Consider the following 13419-nt stretch of genomic DNA (forward strand, 5'->3'; position numbering starts at 1 on the left):
AAACCCTCGGAGACGTCCTGGCGCGGCGCGGCGGGACGGAGGAGACTGGGCGACCGAGCGGCTCCTCCCACCTGCGGGGCCGCGGGCAGAGCCGGCTCCGGGGCGCCTGGGTCACCCAGGCCATCCACACCGTCTCTCCGGGCTGGGACCAGGCCAGGGGTCCTTGGGGGCATCCCAGGAGCTCCGCGAACTTGGTTGGGGAAGAATACACTTAACAAGCTTCTTTTCCCATTAATTCTTAAGTGAAAATTAGCATTTTCTTCCGTTATGACTGTGGGCAACAAGGCATTATTCTGAGAAGGGGAGAAAGGGTCACAGAAGGGGTGTATGAGCAGCAGCGCCTTCTGAGAGGGGGTCCCTAGGCTTGACCAGATTGCCAGAGGGATCCGGGGCACAAGCGCACGAAATAATGATTGGTAGCATTTATGTAGGGCTCTACGGTTTGCAAAACAGTTTGTTATCTGATTTAATAATAATAATAATAGCTAACATTTCTAGAGGGCTTAATGGTTTGCAAAGAGCTTTACGTATTGTCAGATTCAATAATTATAGCTACCATTTATATAGTTTAAGGTCTGTAGAGTGCTTTAACATATGTTATCTGGCTTAATAGCCGACATTTGTAGAAGGCTTTATGGTTTTCAAAGCGCTTTACGTGTCTGATTTAATAATAACTAAATTTATAGTTCTTTAAGGTTTGCAGAGAGCTTTAACATATATTATCTGATTTAATAATAATAGCTAGCATTTCTAGAGGGCTTTAAGATTTGCAAAGCGCTTTACATTCTGATTTACTAATAGCAATTACGTAGCTGCATTCTGATTTAATAATAGTAGCTAGCAATTATGCAATTGCTTAATTTTTTTTTTTTTGAGTCAGTCGAAGTTAAGTGATTTGCCCAGAGTCACACAGTTATTATTACACCTCTGAGGTCAAATTTGAACTCGGGTCCTCTTGATTCCAGGGCTAGTGCGCTATCCACTGTGCCATCTAGCTCTCCCTAGTTCCTTGAATTTTGCAAAGTCTTTTACGTGTTTAATTTAATAATAATACCTAGCATTTATATGTTTTATAGCATATATAGATAGTGTTTAAGTGCTTTCCAAATATCCTGTTTTATCCTCATAACAACTGGGGAAGTAGAGCATGTGATATTAATCATCCTCATTTTATGTGTGATGAAATGGAGGCTGAGAGACATTCAGTGACTTGTCCCAGGTTGTACAGCTAAGTCTGTCTGAGGCAGAATTTGAACTCGGGTTTTCCTGATGTAGGCCTGCATGTTCTGAGCTACTTAGCTAGTAGTAATAATAATAAAAACAGTACTAATAGCAATATTTAACATTTATGTAGTGCTTACTATATGTCAGGTACTGGAAAGCACTTTAAAGTTATTTCATTAGATTCTTACAACAATCCTGAGAGGTAGGTGCTATTATTATCCCCATTTTGTGAGGCAGACAGAGATTAAGTGACTTGCCTAGGGTCACACAGCAAGGAAGTGTCCGAGGCTGGATTTTAGTTCCAGTTTTCCTGATTCCAGGCCTAACCAAGAAGAAAGGCAATAGCAATACTCTGAGAGCAACCTTTAATGTGATAGCTGAAAGGGAAACACTCCTATAAGAAAGGAGGCTGGGTTCTGGGCCCCATTTTGCCCCTCAGATCCATGTATTGTTAGAAGTTGTTTAGTGGATATTCAGCCTCACTTTAAACATGTTTGGGGAAACAGTTGTGAATAAGGGAATTTAACCAGGTGATCTCCAAGGGTCGTTCTAGCTCTGAATCCTATGACAAAAGTGTTTGTTTGGAAATTCTTCTTTTACAAATCTCTCTTCTTTGTACTCATCACTCCTACTTCTGCCTGTTGGAGCAACTAGGAATAGATGTTTTTCCTTTCATGTGAAGACTTTGCAGTTATTTGAAGTCAGTGATTGTGTTTCTGGTTAGTCTTATTTGTCCAGGCTAAATAGTCTTTGTTTCTCATGTGATCTAGTTTTTATGTCCATCACCCTTATTGTCATGGTCCTCTGGATATGCTTTTAGCTTCTTAAAATGTGACTGGAACATAGTACTTGAAGTCTGACATAGTATAGTGAAGTCCTTACCTCTCTTGTTCTGGATACTATACTGTATTTAAAGGAGTTCTAAGATTGCATTTGCTATTTTTGATAGGCACATCACCTTGTTTCAGCATTTTTTTGAGCTTGTACTCTACTGAAATATTTCACATAAATTCCTTTTAAGCCGGGTATCCTCCATTCTGAAGGTTTGTGATTGATTTTGTTGAACATGCATATAAGACTTTATATTTGTCCCTATCAAATTTCATTTTGTTAGTTTTGGCCTTGTTCCAGTCTACAGTGATCATTTAAAATATTGTCTCTGTCACTAAGTGAGTTAGCTCTGTACTGAAGGATTGCCATCCACTTGGCTGATAAACATGTCCTTGTCCAAGCCATTGATAAAAGTGTTGATGGCCAGGGATATAGACTTGGGGCATATTACTGGAGATTTCCTTTTATACTCTTTGGGTAATACTCTTTTGATGGTGTAGCCAGCTGCAAATTCGATTGACAGACCTGTCATCCAGCTCAGACTTTTTTTTTCATGTTTTACAGAAAGGTGCCATAAGAGATTTATTAAATATCTTGTGCCTACAGCCTGTAGCAGTACAATTTTTAATTTTGTTTCTGTGGCAGTTTTGTCTCTCTGAGACATTTTTATCTGTAAAATGGTAATAATAATAGTTTCCTTTGGAGCTCCTAAGTTTGGAGCTGGAAAGGAATGTTTGAGATCCATCTACTCTAACCCTCTCATTTTACAGGTGAGGAAACTGAGTCCCAGAGAGGTCAAGTGACCCAACCAGGGTGACACTGGCAATAAGTGGCAATGCTAGGGTTTAATCCTAGGTCTTTTCATTGTAATCTCTGGGGGTAGGAGGTCTGTATTAGCTCTTCCAGATTGTATGATTGACAGCTAGGAGAAAAAGTGGATGGACCACCTGGGCTTGGAATCAGGAAGACTCAACCTCATGGATTCAAATGTGGCTTCATACACTTACTAGCTGTGTGACCCTGGGCAAGTCACTTAACCTTTTTGTCTCAGTTCCTCATCTGTAAAATGAACTGGAGAAGGAAATGGCAAACCACTCCAGTTAAAGAAGCATCTTTGCCAAGAAAACTGCAAATGTGGTCACAAAGAGTCTGAAAATGGCTCAATGATGATTATATGATTAGCTCCCTGTTCTTCTGCCTAGGCAGGCACTTGGGCTACTTTTAATGAATCAGGTGGAGGCCTCTGTCTTTCTCTACAGGGTAGAATGAAGGGAACCCAAGAAGTACAGGGAAAAAAAGTTGGTTTCTTTCATTTCCTTGAACTTTTGAGTTCCTACTATATCCAGGGCCCTGGGAATCATGGAGGAAATGAAGAGTGAGATATGTTCTTTACACTTACTGAGCTTCAGTCTTGTATGTAGGCTTATTTCTGCAGGCAAGGGACCGTTTTAGAGCATCGTATCTACTCCCTGGCTTCTTTCTCCCCTTCCTGCCCCTCACTCACTGTCTCATCTGCTTCATTAATTCTAGCTCTCAAATCAGCTTCATGTCTTTCTCTGTCTCTAATCTTATGACCTGCCTCAAACCTTCTGATTTTGTATGAACTTACCTTGTGCTCCTTTGCTCTGTTCTTGAATTGTTCTTCCCTTTCACTGTCAACAAAGGCTCATGCACACAGACACACAGACATGCAATATTGAAAATGATTTTTTAATGGGATTTTGAAGCTGGAAAGTTAACTTGATGATCATGATAAAACTCAGACCAAAAGAAGCTAAGTAAATTACTTGGCCAAGATCATATGACCAATAAGTTGGCAGAGCCAGGGTTAGAATCTACTTTAAACTGTTACAGAACACTTCCAGGAATCCAGGAATGCAATTTGGAATTCTGCCAAGTATCTTCTATTATGGTGGTTTATTGTGCATGATAGATAGTTGTCTAGAGGCAGTGTGGTAGCAAGATTTATCTTGTTAAAGAAGCAGCTTACTATAAATGACTTTTATTTCTCTCTGATTTCTTAGAGGGGAAATATGGTAGTTAAATTCCATAGATAATCAAACAATTGAATCACTTTTTAAAAAAAGTATTTATTTTTAGTTTTTAACATTCACTTCCATAAACTTTTTTTTTTAAGGCAATTGGGGTTAAGTGACTTGCCCAGGGTCACACAGCTAGTAAGTGTCAAGTGTTTTGTCTGAGATCAGATTTGAACTCGGGTCCTCCTGACTCCAGAGCTGGTGTTCTATCCACTGGGCCACTTCCATAAGCTTTTGAGTTTTAAATTTTCTCCGCCTCCCCCTCTCCAAGATGGTGTGCAATCTGTTACAGCCTCTACATATACATTCATATTAAACATTTTCACATTAGTCATGTTGTAGAGAAGAATTAGAACCAATGGGAGGAACCACTAGAAAGAAGAAACAAAACAAAACAAGAAGAGAGCAAATAGTGTGCTTCGATCTGCATGCAGTCTCCATAGTTCTTTCTCTGGATGTGGATAGCATTTTCCATTGTGAGTCTTTTGTAGTTGTCTTAGATCCTTGCATTGCTGAGAAGAGCCAAGTCTATCAAAGTCAGTCATCACACAGTGGGGCTGTTACTGTGTACAATGTTTTCCAGGTTCTGCTTACTTCACCCAGCATGAGACCGTACAAATCTTTCCAGGTTTTTCTAAAGTCCACCTGCTCATCATTTCTTATAGCACAATAGTATTCCATTCCATTCATACGCACAATTTCCAGTTCTTCGCCACCACAAAAAGGGCTGCTATAAATATTTTTGTACATGTGGGTCCTTTTCCCATTTTTATAATCTCTTTGGGATACAGACCTAGAAGTAGTATTACTGGGTCAAAGGATATGGTTTTTATAACCCTTGGGGCATAGTTCCAAATTTTTCTCCAGAATGGTTGTATCAGTTCAAAACTCTAGCAACAATGCATCAGTGTTCTAATTTTTCCACATCTTCTCCAGCATTTATAATTTTCCTGTTTTGTCATGTTAGCCAATCTGATAGGTGTGATGTGGTACCTAAGAGTTCAAACAATTGCATCTTAACCCAGAATCTTAACTTAGCTTTCATTTCAGCTTTCTCTTCTCCCATCGTTAGCTGGGAGAAACAAGAAACAAAACCAACCCGTCATCTCCTTTTATTTTCTCACTTCACCTGTTGGTAGAGATGCTAATGTGTGGAAATGATCAAAAGGTAAGTTCAGTAGGAAGAAGAGAAGCTCTGGGCCTGAATGTTCGTTTCATGATCAATTCTACAACCGGACATTGACTTATATGTGTTTGTATTAATCTTGTGTATTGTTGATGCTTGTCAGATGACTGATTTCATCATAGGTAAGTGTGATTAGATCATCAGATGTTTGTTGCATATCTAATATGTGTAAACGATTGTTGTAGGCTTTGAGAAAACAAGATATTTTAATCTCTTAAGAACCTTCAGATTTAAAAGTTCCTATCAACCATTTAGATCATCCTTAATTTTTAATACTAGATTATAATCTTTTTGTGTTGTTTGTACCCAACAGATTGTGTGCTTGTTTTCTATTTTTTGGTATTTTGAAACAAGCTTTCACCATGGCGGTGGGAGACTATGATGAACTTCTCAAATATTATGAATTATATGAAACTATTGGGACAGGTAAGCCTTGCTCCTTTTTTTTTTTTTTTTTTTTTTTTTGGGTGGCAAGAGAACTATTTGAGTTTTCAGCCCATGAGTTCTTGCTGATTCCTAACCTATGTCATTCTGTCAAATAAGCAACATTGTTTAGCAATCAGCACTACTATATATCCTTCATTAGATCAGAAGAAGGAGACGTTAGGATAAATGCTGCTAGATGGAGTTCAGATTTTTAAGATTTTAATCAATCACAAATTTTCAACTGCTTGGCCATACTTCTGCATATGCACACACAGTCAATTATCTGTTGATTGGAGTGGCCAAACCCTAATGAAGTAGAGATAGTTATTTGACAGACTTATTTCAATCTTAGTTTTGATGGAACACTTCAAAAATTTAGGTTGGTCTTTATATATTTTTATTTCTAGATAGCAAGAGTTATATTTGTATGTTTGACTAATCATCATGTAACGTAAGCTTGTCTGCTGCCCAGGATGGTCATAGTCGATCCTGGAGTACCTGGATCTTGACACTTTGATAGGTGCTCTGATTGTTTCTCAGACAAGCCCAATGTTGTGCAATATTTTATTTAATTTACCTTTAATTCCTCACATTTTACCTTTCTTACACTGCTGCTCTTGGTGGCGTCCATGCATCCTTACCACCTTCTACACTGTTTTGTAACTTAAATCCTTCTGTTTGGGCACAGTGAGTTTGTATTCAGTAGGGTTAATTTAATTTAGTTCTGTTTCATAGTATCAGTCTTATGAATATGAGTAATCACTTTTTGATACTATAATCATTGCCACACTCACTTCTTTGATTACATGTAACATACTTTAATTTTAATCCATAATTTCTCATTCTTCTTAATTTCCATGCTTTAAGTAGAATAGCAGTCTTAATTCTGATTTAATAAATATAATGAATTGGTATAATAAATTTAATAAATTTTGTTTTGAAGAGGATATCTGTTACATTGTTTCAGGTAGCCTTCACTGAACAAGACTTTTTAGCAAGTTTGAGTCTATAGATTATTTCCCAAATGGAAATTGTTTGTAGAAAGGCAGGAATATTTTCAGTAAGCTGAATACTTAAATATTACTTTAATGACATCTCTGGTAGCGGTAGTAATCAGTTGCAAGTATTTGAATATGTATCAGGTCCTTGAAAATCTTGTAGTTGATATGGGATTGCATGATGTGGGATTCCAGTAGATAGAATGGAAATGCTGTATTCTCTGCTTGTACAGATTATTATTTGTGGGGCTTGGCTTGAGTCTTTGGTAGAAAATTTGCTGAGGGTCATGTATATGATTTTTTTTCCTCTAGGTTTCCATTTTAGGTAAAGTCCTGATGAGAGTAAACAGTCACTATTTCACTACTAAATGGTTGGACTAATATCAATAATTTTTAACTAGTGAAATAATATAGGACCAAGGTACATTACTTGGCATAGTGTGGTACAATAGGAGACTTTATTTAAAATCCAATTTTGGTAAATGTGGAGCTTGAACTCTTCTTTTCTTTAGTGATAGTGTTTGTAGGCCTATTTATAAACAGTAAGGGAATAGGGAAATTCATGGTTCTCCTCCTACTCACCTTGATTTAGATAGTCTTTATTTTTTTTAACTGACCTGCAAAAAATATTGATAAGGCTTTTGGTGTGTTTTGAAAGATTGTTGGTTATATTTACAGCTTTATTAAAAGGTCAATTGATGTTGAAAGTGTTATTAATCTTTAGTCATTGGCAGATTATTCACAGACTCCCTCCCCTTTTTAATAAATTGTTATTGATTTCTTCTGTGTTTATATAATTTTCATTTCCAATTATATCTTTTCACTATCTTTTGTAATAAAGAATAAAACAAAGAGAGAAAAAAGCAGTTCAGCAAAACTAGTCAATGGATTGATGAAGTCTGATAGCACATGCAGTCTTTTACTTCCATAGTCTTTTGCCTCTTCAAAGAAGGGAATGAAATCCATATTCTTATCTCTTATCTGGGACCAGGCTTGGTCATTATAAATACACAATGTTCAATTTTGTTTATTTCTGCATTTGGTTTAACAAAACATATATGTATTTATATACACACAGAAGTATCCTTTTCTATATGTAAAAGATATACTTCTGTAGCATTAGCTCTAGAGCAATTTTCTCTAAAATGAATTCTATGTAGTACTTTGAAAAACAGTCCACTAATTTTTTTTTAAATGAAGAGGGGTTTAAGGTAGTACCCAGTATGCAGCCAAATGTGAAGAAAGAATCAGGATATAGTGGGAAAATGTACATACATCCAAGCCATTGGAAAATGACTTGGCTTGTTGCCTAAGCCCTTAATTCTGGAGATTATATTTACCTAGTCTCTTTCTAAATATGTTTATTTTAAAATGTTACTTTTTCTTAAACTCAGGTGGCTTTGCAAAGGTTAAGCTTGCCCGCCATATTCTCACGGGAGAAAAGGTAGCGATAAAAATCATGGACAAGAATACCCTAGGGGTAAGTGTTATTTGTTTGTTTTTGTTTTCAAATTTAATATTAAATCAACCTCATAAATCAAAATCCGATTTCTAGAGCTCATAGTGTAGGGATTTATGACATTAAATATTACTTTAGAGGAAGCAAGTGTCACCTGGTTCATGAATTTGACAACAGGATAAGTAAGGATGCTTATATGAGCACTGTATAATCCATTTGTCTTGCCACTTAACTAAATCTAGTTTCTAGATTTTCTGAGCATGTATTTGACAGTTTGTTTGCCTTAATTGTTGCCAAATTATCTATGTGTTTCGTAGGACAGGTTCATAAATTCAGTAGGATTTAGTTTATTGTGGGAAATAAAACATTTCATTTTAGCTGAGTCTATTTTGCCCTGGTAAAATGAGGATAAAAGCATTGTTGCAACCCATCACTTCAATCAGTCAATCAAGAAGCATTTATTAAGTGCCTTTGAACAGGTACTGTGCAAGATTTTAGGCATACGGACACAAAGGATGAAACGATGGACCAATCCCTACTCTTGAATAGCTTGTATTCTAATGAGGAAGATTAAAAATACACATATAATTATATGTATAGAAAAAGTACAAATAATTACAAAGTATTTCTACACAAAGTAGTTTTGGAAGGAGGGTACTAGCAGTTGGGGCAATTAGGAAAGACCATGTAAAAGGTGACCCTTGAGTTGTGGCTTGAAGGAAGAGAGGGATTTTTTGAGGAAGAGGTGAGGAGAGAGTTTATTATATAGGTGTGGGGAACAATCAGTGGAAGAGCATGGGGATGGGAGATGGACTAATGTGTTGGAGGAACAATCTTTTAGTTTGGTTGGATCGCATAGTGTTGAAGGAGGAGAAATGTATATTGAAGCTGTAATATGTTAGGGCCAGGTTGTGAAGGGCTTTATACGGTCAACAAAGAAATTTATATTTTTATTCTAGAGGCAATGGGGAACCCTTGGAGTTTATTGAATAGGTAATTGATGTAGTTAGATCTACATTTAAAGAAAATCACTGAGGCAACTGGGTGTAGGATGGCCTGGAGTGAAAAGAGGCAGGAAGATGATTGGGAGGTCATTGCAGTAATTTAGGTGAAAGGTTATGAGGGCCTGAACTAAGGTGGTAGGTTTGGGAGTAGAAAAAAGGGTCAGATTGAGAGATTTTGTGGAGATAGAAATGGCAAGTGCACTTGTATTGTATAATAGTGTTTTCCTGGCTTGAAGGAGACTATTTGCTAAAAGAAGGTCTTGACACTGAAAAGAATATTTCTTTCAACCACAGGTTTTTTTCAGCTTGAATTTTGCAAGACTCTAGAAGTGCTGCAATACAACTGTTGTAGTGTAGATAGCAGAGTGATATTGATGTGGTTTTTTTTTTTAATCGAAAAAGTAAAAATGATTTATTATTCAGGTACAACAAAGAAAATAATCTGTCTAGAATGTTGAGGGTCTATGGCATCCGACTTTGTCAGAGAGCAGTCAAATGATGGCAAGAATCCTGTATCAAATGGTAGAAATAAGAATTCTGAATAAGATGGGAATGCTGCTACAGTCCTCCATAGGGTGATATCTCCTGAAAGTTTCAGCCAGTTGTGACCAGGGGCTGGCATTCCATAGCCCTGCACTTGTGGTTTTTGTGGTCAGTACAGTCAGTCTAGGTAGACCTCTGTCTCATCTTTCTCCACTTGCTTTTCAGCCTGTGTATTTGCTTCTTCTTAACTTGCCTGTTGTGGTGGAGTGGAAATGACAAGATGGTGCTAAGACCATGAGCTATTGTTATGTTTTTCCATTTCAACTAAAATGGAACATTTTACTCTCAATGTGTATTTTGTGAAATTACAGTTTAATGAAAATAGATTTAATCAAATGCCAACATGAACTGGAGGTTTGTGAGCTTTAGAAAGAAGCCCAGAGTTTGACTTTCTGATTTTACCATGAACTTGGACAGGATCCTGTTTACAAACTGGCTGTAATACGTACAGGATCATTTTATGATACTTAAAGCATAGAACATTATTCCAGGACAGTGTTTCAGATCAGTTCTTTCATGATAGAGCACAGGGCTCTAGTTCTTTGACTAAAGCTCCTTGAGGTGTACTTATTTCAGTAAGGTTGTATTTGGCCCAATTTATGATTTCTCCCCTAAATTGTTAATCTGTATTATGAGAAGCTACAGAGAGAGTTAGTTAAATATAAGGTACGTTGGGGCAATGGGGAAGCTTTTGTAAGTCAGCTAATTCTTTCAGATATAGTTTTGTAGAACACCATTCAAAGCGTAATGACCTTGCTTCGAAATCAGTTAACGTCTCTTGCTTGGATTCTTTTCTAAATCGATGCTCTAGTTCCATTTAGTCTTTTTTGATAGTATATGTAGTTCTATTTGCTAACATGTTTTAATTCCTTATTAAGAAGTCTCCCATATCCTTCTATATTTTCTGAAAGTTCATTCAACCTCTTGAATTGGTTCTCTAACAGCTAGTCGTCTTTCTAGAAGATGTATCCATATTCCACTGAGTGACATTGAGGTGGTTAGAGAGAAATTCCAGCTGGTAGCCCTGGTTTCCGAAGGCCTGTTATAAATTTTGCTAGCAGAAGAATTAATGCCTCTCAGTATAGGGTTTGGAAGCTGAATTGGAGTAGGGAATGAATTTTGGAAATACTAAGAGTATCTAGCTAGGGTAGTGTTCTTGGGCTTAGATAGAAGTTCTTTTCCCTCTTAAAATGAAAAACAGAGGCTTTTTTTGGTAGGATGGAAGAGAGGCGTATTGGTGGGAGATAGATCTTATAAATGCCTTCTATAAGAGAGAATCGCTTTCCAGTGGTCCCTATGAGTAGTGAATGCTGGGATAGTGAAAGATCCTGATAGTCCAGGAGCCCTGGGATTGTTTGTGTCCTGATTCCTTAGTCTCCACCTTCCTGTGTAATCTTCTTTAAATCTTTGCATCTTGGCTTCCACATTTGTAAAATGAAAGGTTTAGATTAGATGATTTCTAAGGCCCCTTTCCGCTCTAAGATTCTGTGATGTCCAAGTTTGCCTGTGCAGAAGGGATGGGCCCGAATGGGTATGGTGGAAGCAATAGCTGTTGCTTCTACTGCTCAGTGTCAGTCAGTTAATAAGCATTTATAAAATATTGGCTATGTGCCAGGCACTGTGCTGAGCACTGAGGATACCAAGAAAGCCAGTCCCTGCTGTCGAGGGGTTCACAATCTAATGGGGGTGCCAAGTGAACAAACATGTACAAATATGCTATACATACAGGATAGATAGGAAATAATTAACAGAGAGAAGGCACCAGGATTAAGAGGGACTGGGCAAGACTTCCTGTAGAATTAGGGGAAGGGAATAAGCATTTATATAGCAACTACCATGTGCCAGGCACTGTGCTAAGCGCTTTTTACAAATATCTCATTAAGTCCTCACAACAGCCCTGCAGGGTAGATGCTGTTATTATCTCTGTACAGTTGAGGTAACTGAGGCAAATACAGGGTAAGTGTCTTGCCCAGGACCACATAGCTAGTAAATGTCTGAGGCTGGATTTGAACTCAGATCTTCCTCACTCCAGTCCCAGCCCTCTATCTACCATGCCACCCAGCTGGGATCTTTTCTGGGACTTGAAGGAAGTCAGGGAAGTCAGGAGGCAGAGAGGAAGAGGGAGAACATTTCAGGCTGGGAGGACAGCCAGAGAAAATCCCTGGAGCTCAGATGGATTGTCTTGTTTGAGGCCCAGCAAGGAGGACAGCATCACTGGATTGAAGACTGCTTGGATGGAGTGGCTGGTGTAAGAATATTGGAATGGTGAAGAAGGTTGGGGGGAGGTGGGCCTAGGTTATGAAAAGCTTTGAATAGCAAACACAAGATTTTGTATATGATCTTGTAGGTGATGGGGAAACACTGGAGTTTATTGAGTAGGGGGTATCATGGTCAGACTTATGCTTTAGGAAAATCATTTTGGTGGCTAAATGGAGGATAGACTGGAGTAAGGGAGAGATTTGTGGCTGATGACCGAGCAGGCTATTGAAGTAGTTCAGGTATGAGATGATGAGGGCCTGCACCAGGATGATGGCATTAGCAGAAGAGTGAAGGGAGAGAAGTTACAAAGGTGAAATCAACAGGTTTCCATCAACAGGTTGAATATGGGGGAAGAGAGACAAGGTGGAGTTGAGGATGACACCTAGGTTGTAAGCCTGGAGGACTAGGAGAATGGTGGTGCTCTCAACAGTAATAGAGAAATTTGGAAGGGGAGAGGATGTGAGGGAAAATGAATTCACTTTGCAGTATATTGAGTTTAAGGTGTCTACAGGACATCTAATTAGAAATGTCTAATAGGCACTTAGAAATAAGAGGCTGGAGATCAGCAGAGAGGTAAGTCTGGATAAGTAGATTTGAGAATTATTAGCATAAAGATAATTAAACCCATGTGAAGGAGTATAGAGGAGAAGAAAAGAGAGTAGTTTACAGCCGTATGGGCTAACCCACATTTAGCAGGCTTGACTTGGATGGAGAGTGAGAAGGAACAGGCGTATGGGTCGGAGGAGAACCAGAAGAGGATAGTTTCCTAAAGAGAAGAGAGTATCAAGGAGAAGAAGGTGATTAACAGTGTTAGAGGCTGCATAAAGGTCAAGAAGAGTGAGAATTGAGAAAAGGCCATTGGATTTGGCAGTAAAGAGATCATTGGTAACTTTGGAGAGGGCAGTTTTGGTGGAATAATGAGGTCAGAAATCAGATTATAAAACATTAAGAAGCTAGTGAGAGGAGATGGAGTGGAGGCACTTGTTACAGATTGTCTTCTCAAGGAGTTTAACCATAAAGGGCAGAAGACGTTTGAGATGATAGTGGGGATGGGAGGATCAAGTGTATCAGACAAGGCTTATACTCTGTGTTCTGAGGTATGGTCTAGGCATCTCTTTGACTCTTTCCAAAGGGTGAGTTTTTACTGGAGGAGGTTTGGAAGACTTTTTGGAACCTTGTTAGAGAATTTCTTATTCCAGCATTGGGGGACAAGATTGTCTTATGAATTTAGCTGTTAATATTGGGCTTTTACTCTCTCTAGTTATGTTTTATGTGCATAATGTATTTGAATACATCTATCTATCTGTGTTTATAAGCTGTTTTCATAAAGTTCTAGTATTGAAAAGTTTGATTTAACTTGGAAGCTTGAAAATTAAAATTGTTCAGCCATTTCTATTCAAATTGTTGGATTTAAAAATGTGAAAACTATGATAGTTTAATGGTTTATCTT

At 38.0% G+C, this 13419-nt stretch overlaps 1 protein-coding gene across 2 annotated transcripts in view; it reads left to right on the plus strand.

Annotated features, from left to right (window-relative positions):
- The window catches only part of MELK (maternal embryonic leucine zipper kinase), a 104949-nt gene that overhangs the window by 28102 nt on the left and 63428 nt on the right, over positions 1–13419 (plus strand). For both annotated transcript variants that reach the window (XM_027859072.1, XM_027859071.1), the window contains 2 exons: positions 5594–5706; positions 8099–8184. In XM_027859072.1, the coding sequence (XP_027714873.1) occupies positions 5643–5706; positions 8099–8184 (150 nt within the window). In that variant the 5' untranslated portion in view covers positions 5594–5642. The remainder of the gene's footprint in view (positions 1–5593; positions 5707–8098; positions 8185–13419) is intronic.

This window comes from Vombatus ursinus, unplaced genomic scaffold (assembly GCF_900497805.2).
Source record: "Vombatus ursinus unplaced genomic scaffold, bare-nosed wombat genome assembly UNPS02014158.1, whole genome shotgun sequence".
Taxonomy (NCBI): domain Eukaryota; kingdom Metazoa; phylum Chordata; class Mammalia; order Diprotodontia; family Vombatidae; genus Vombatus; species Vombatus ursinus.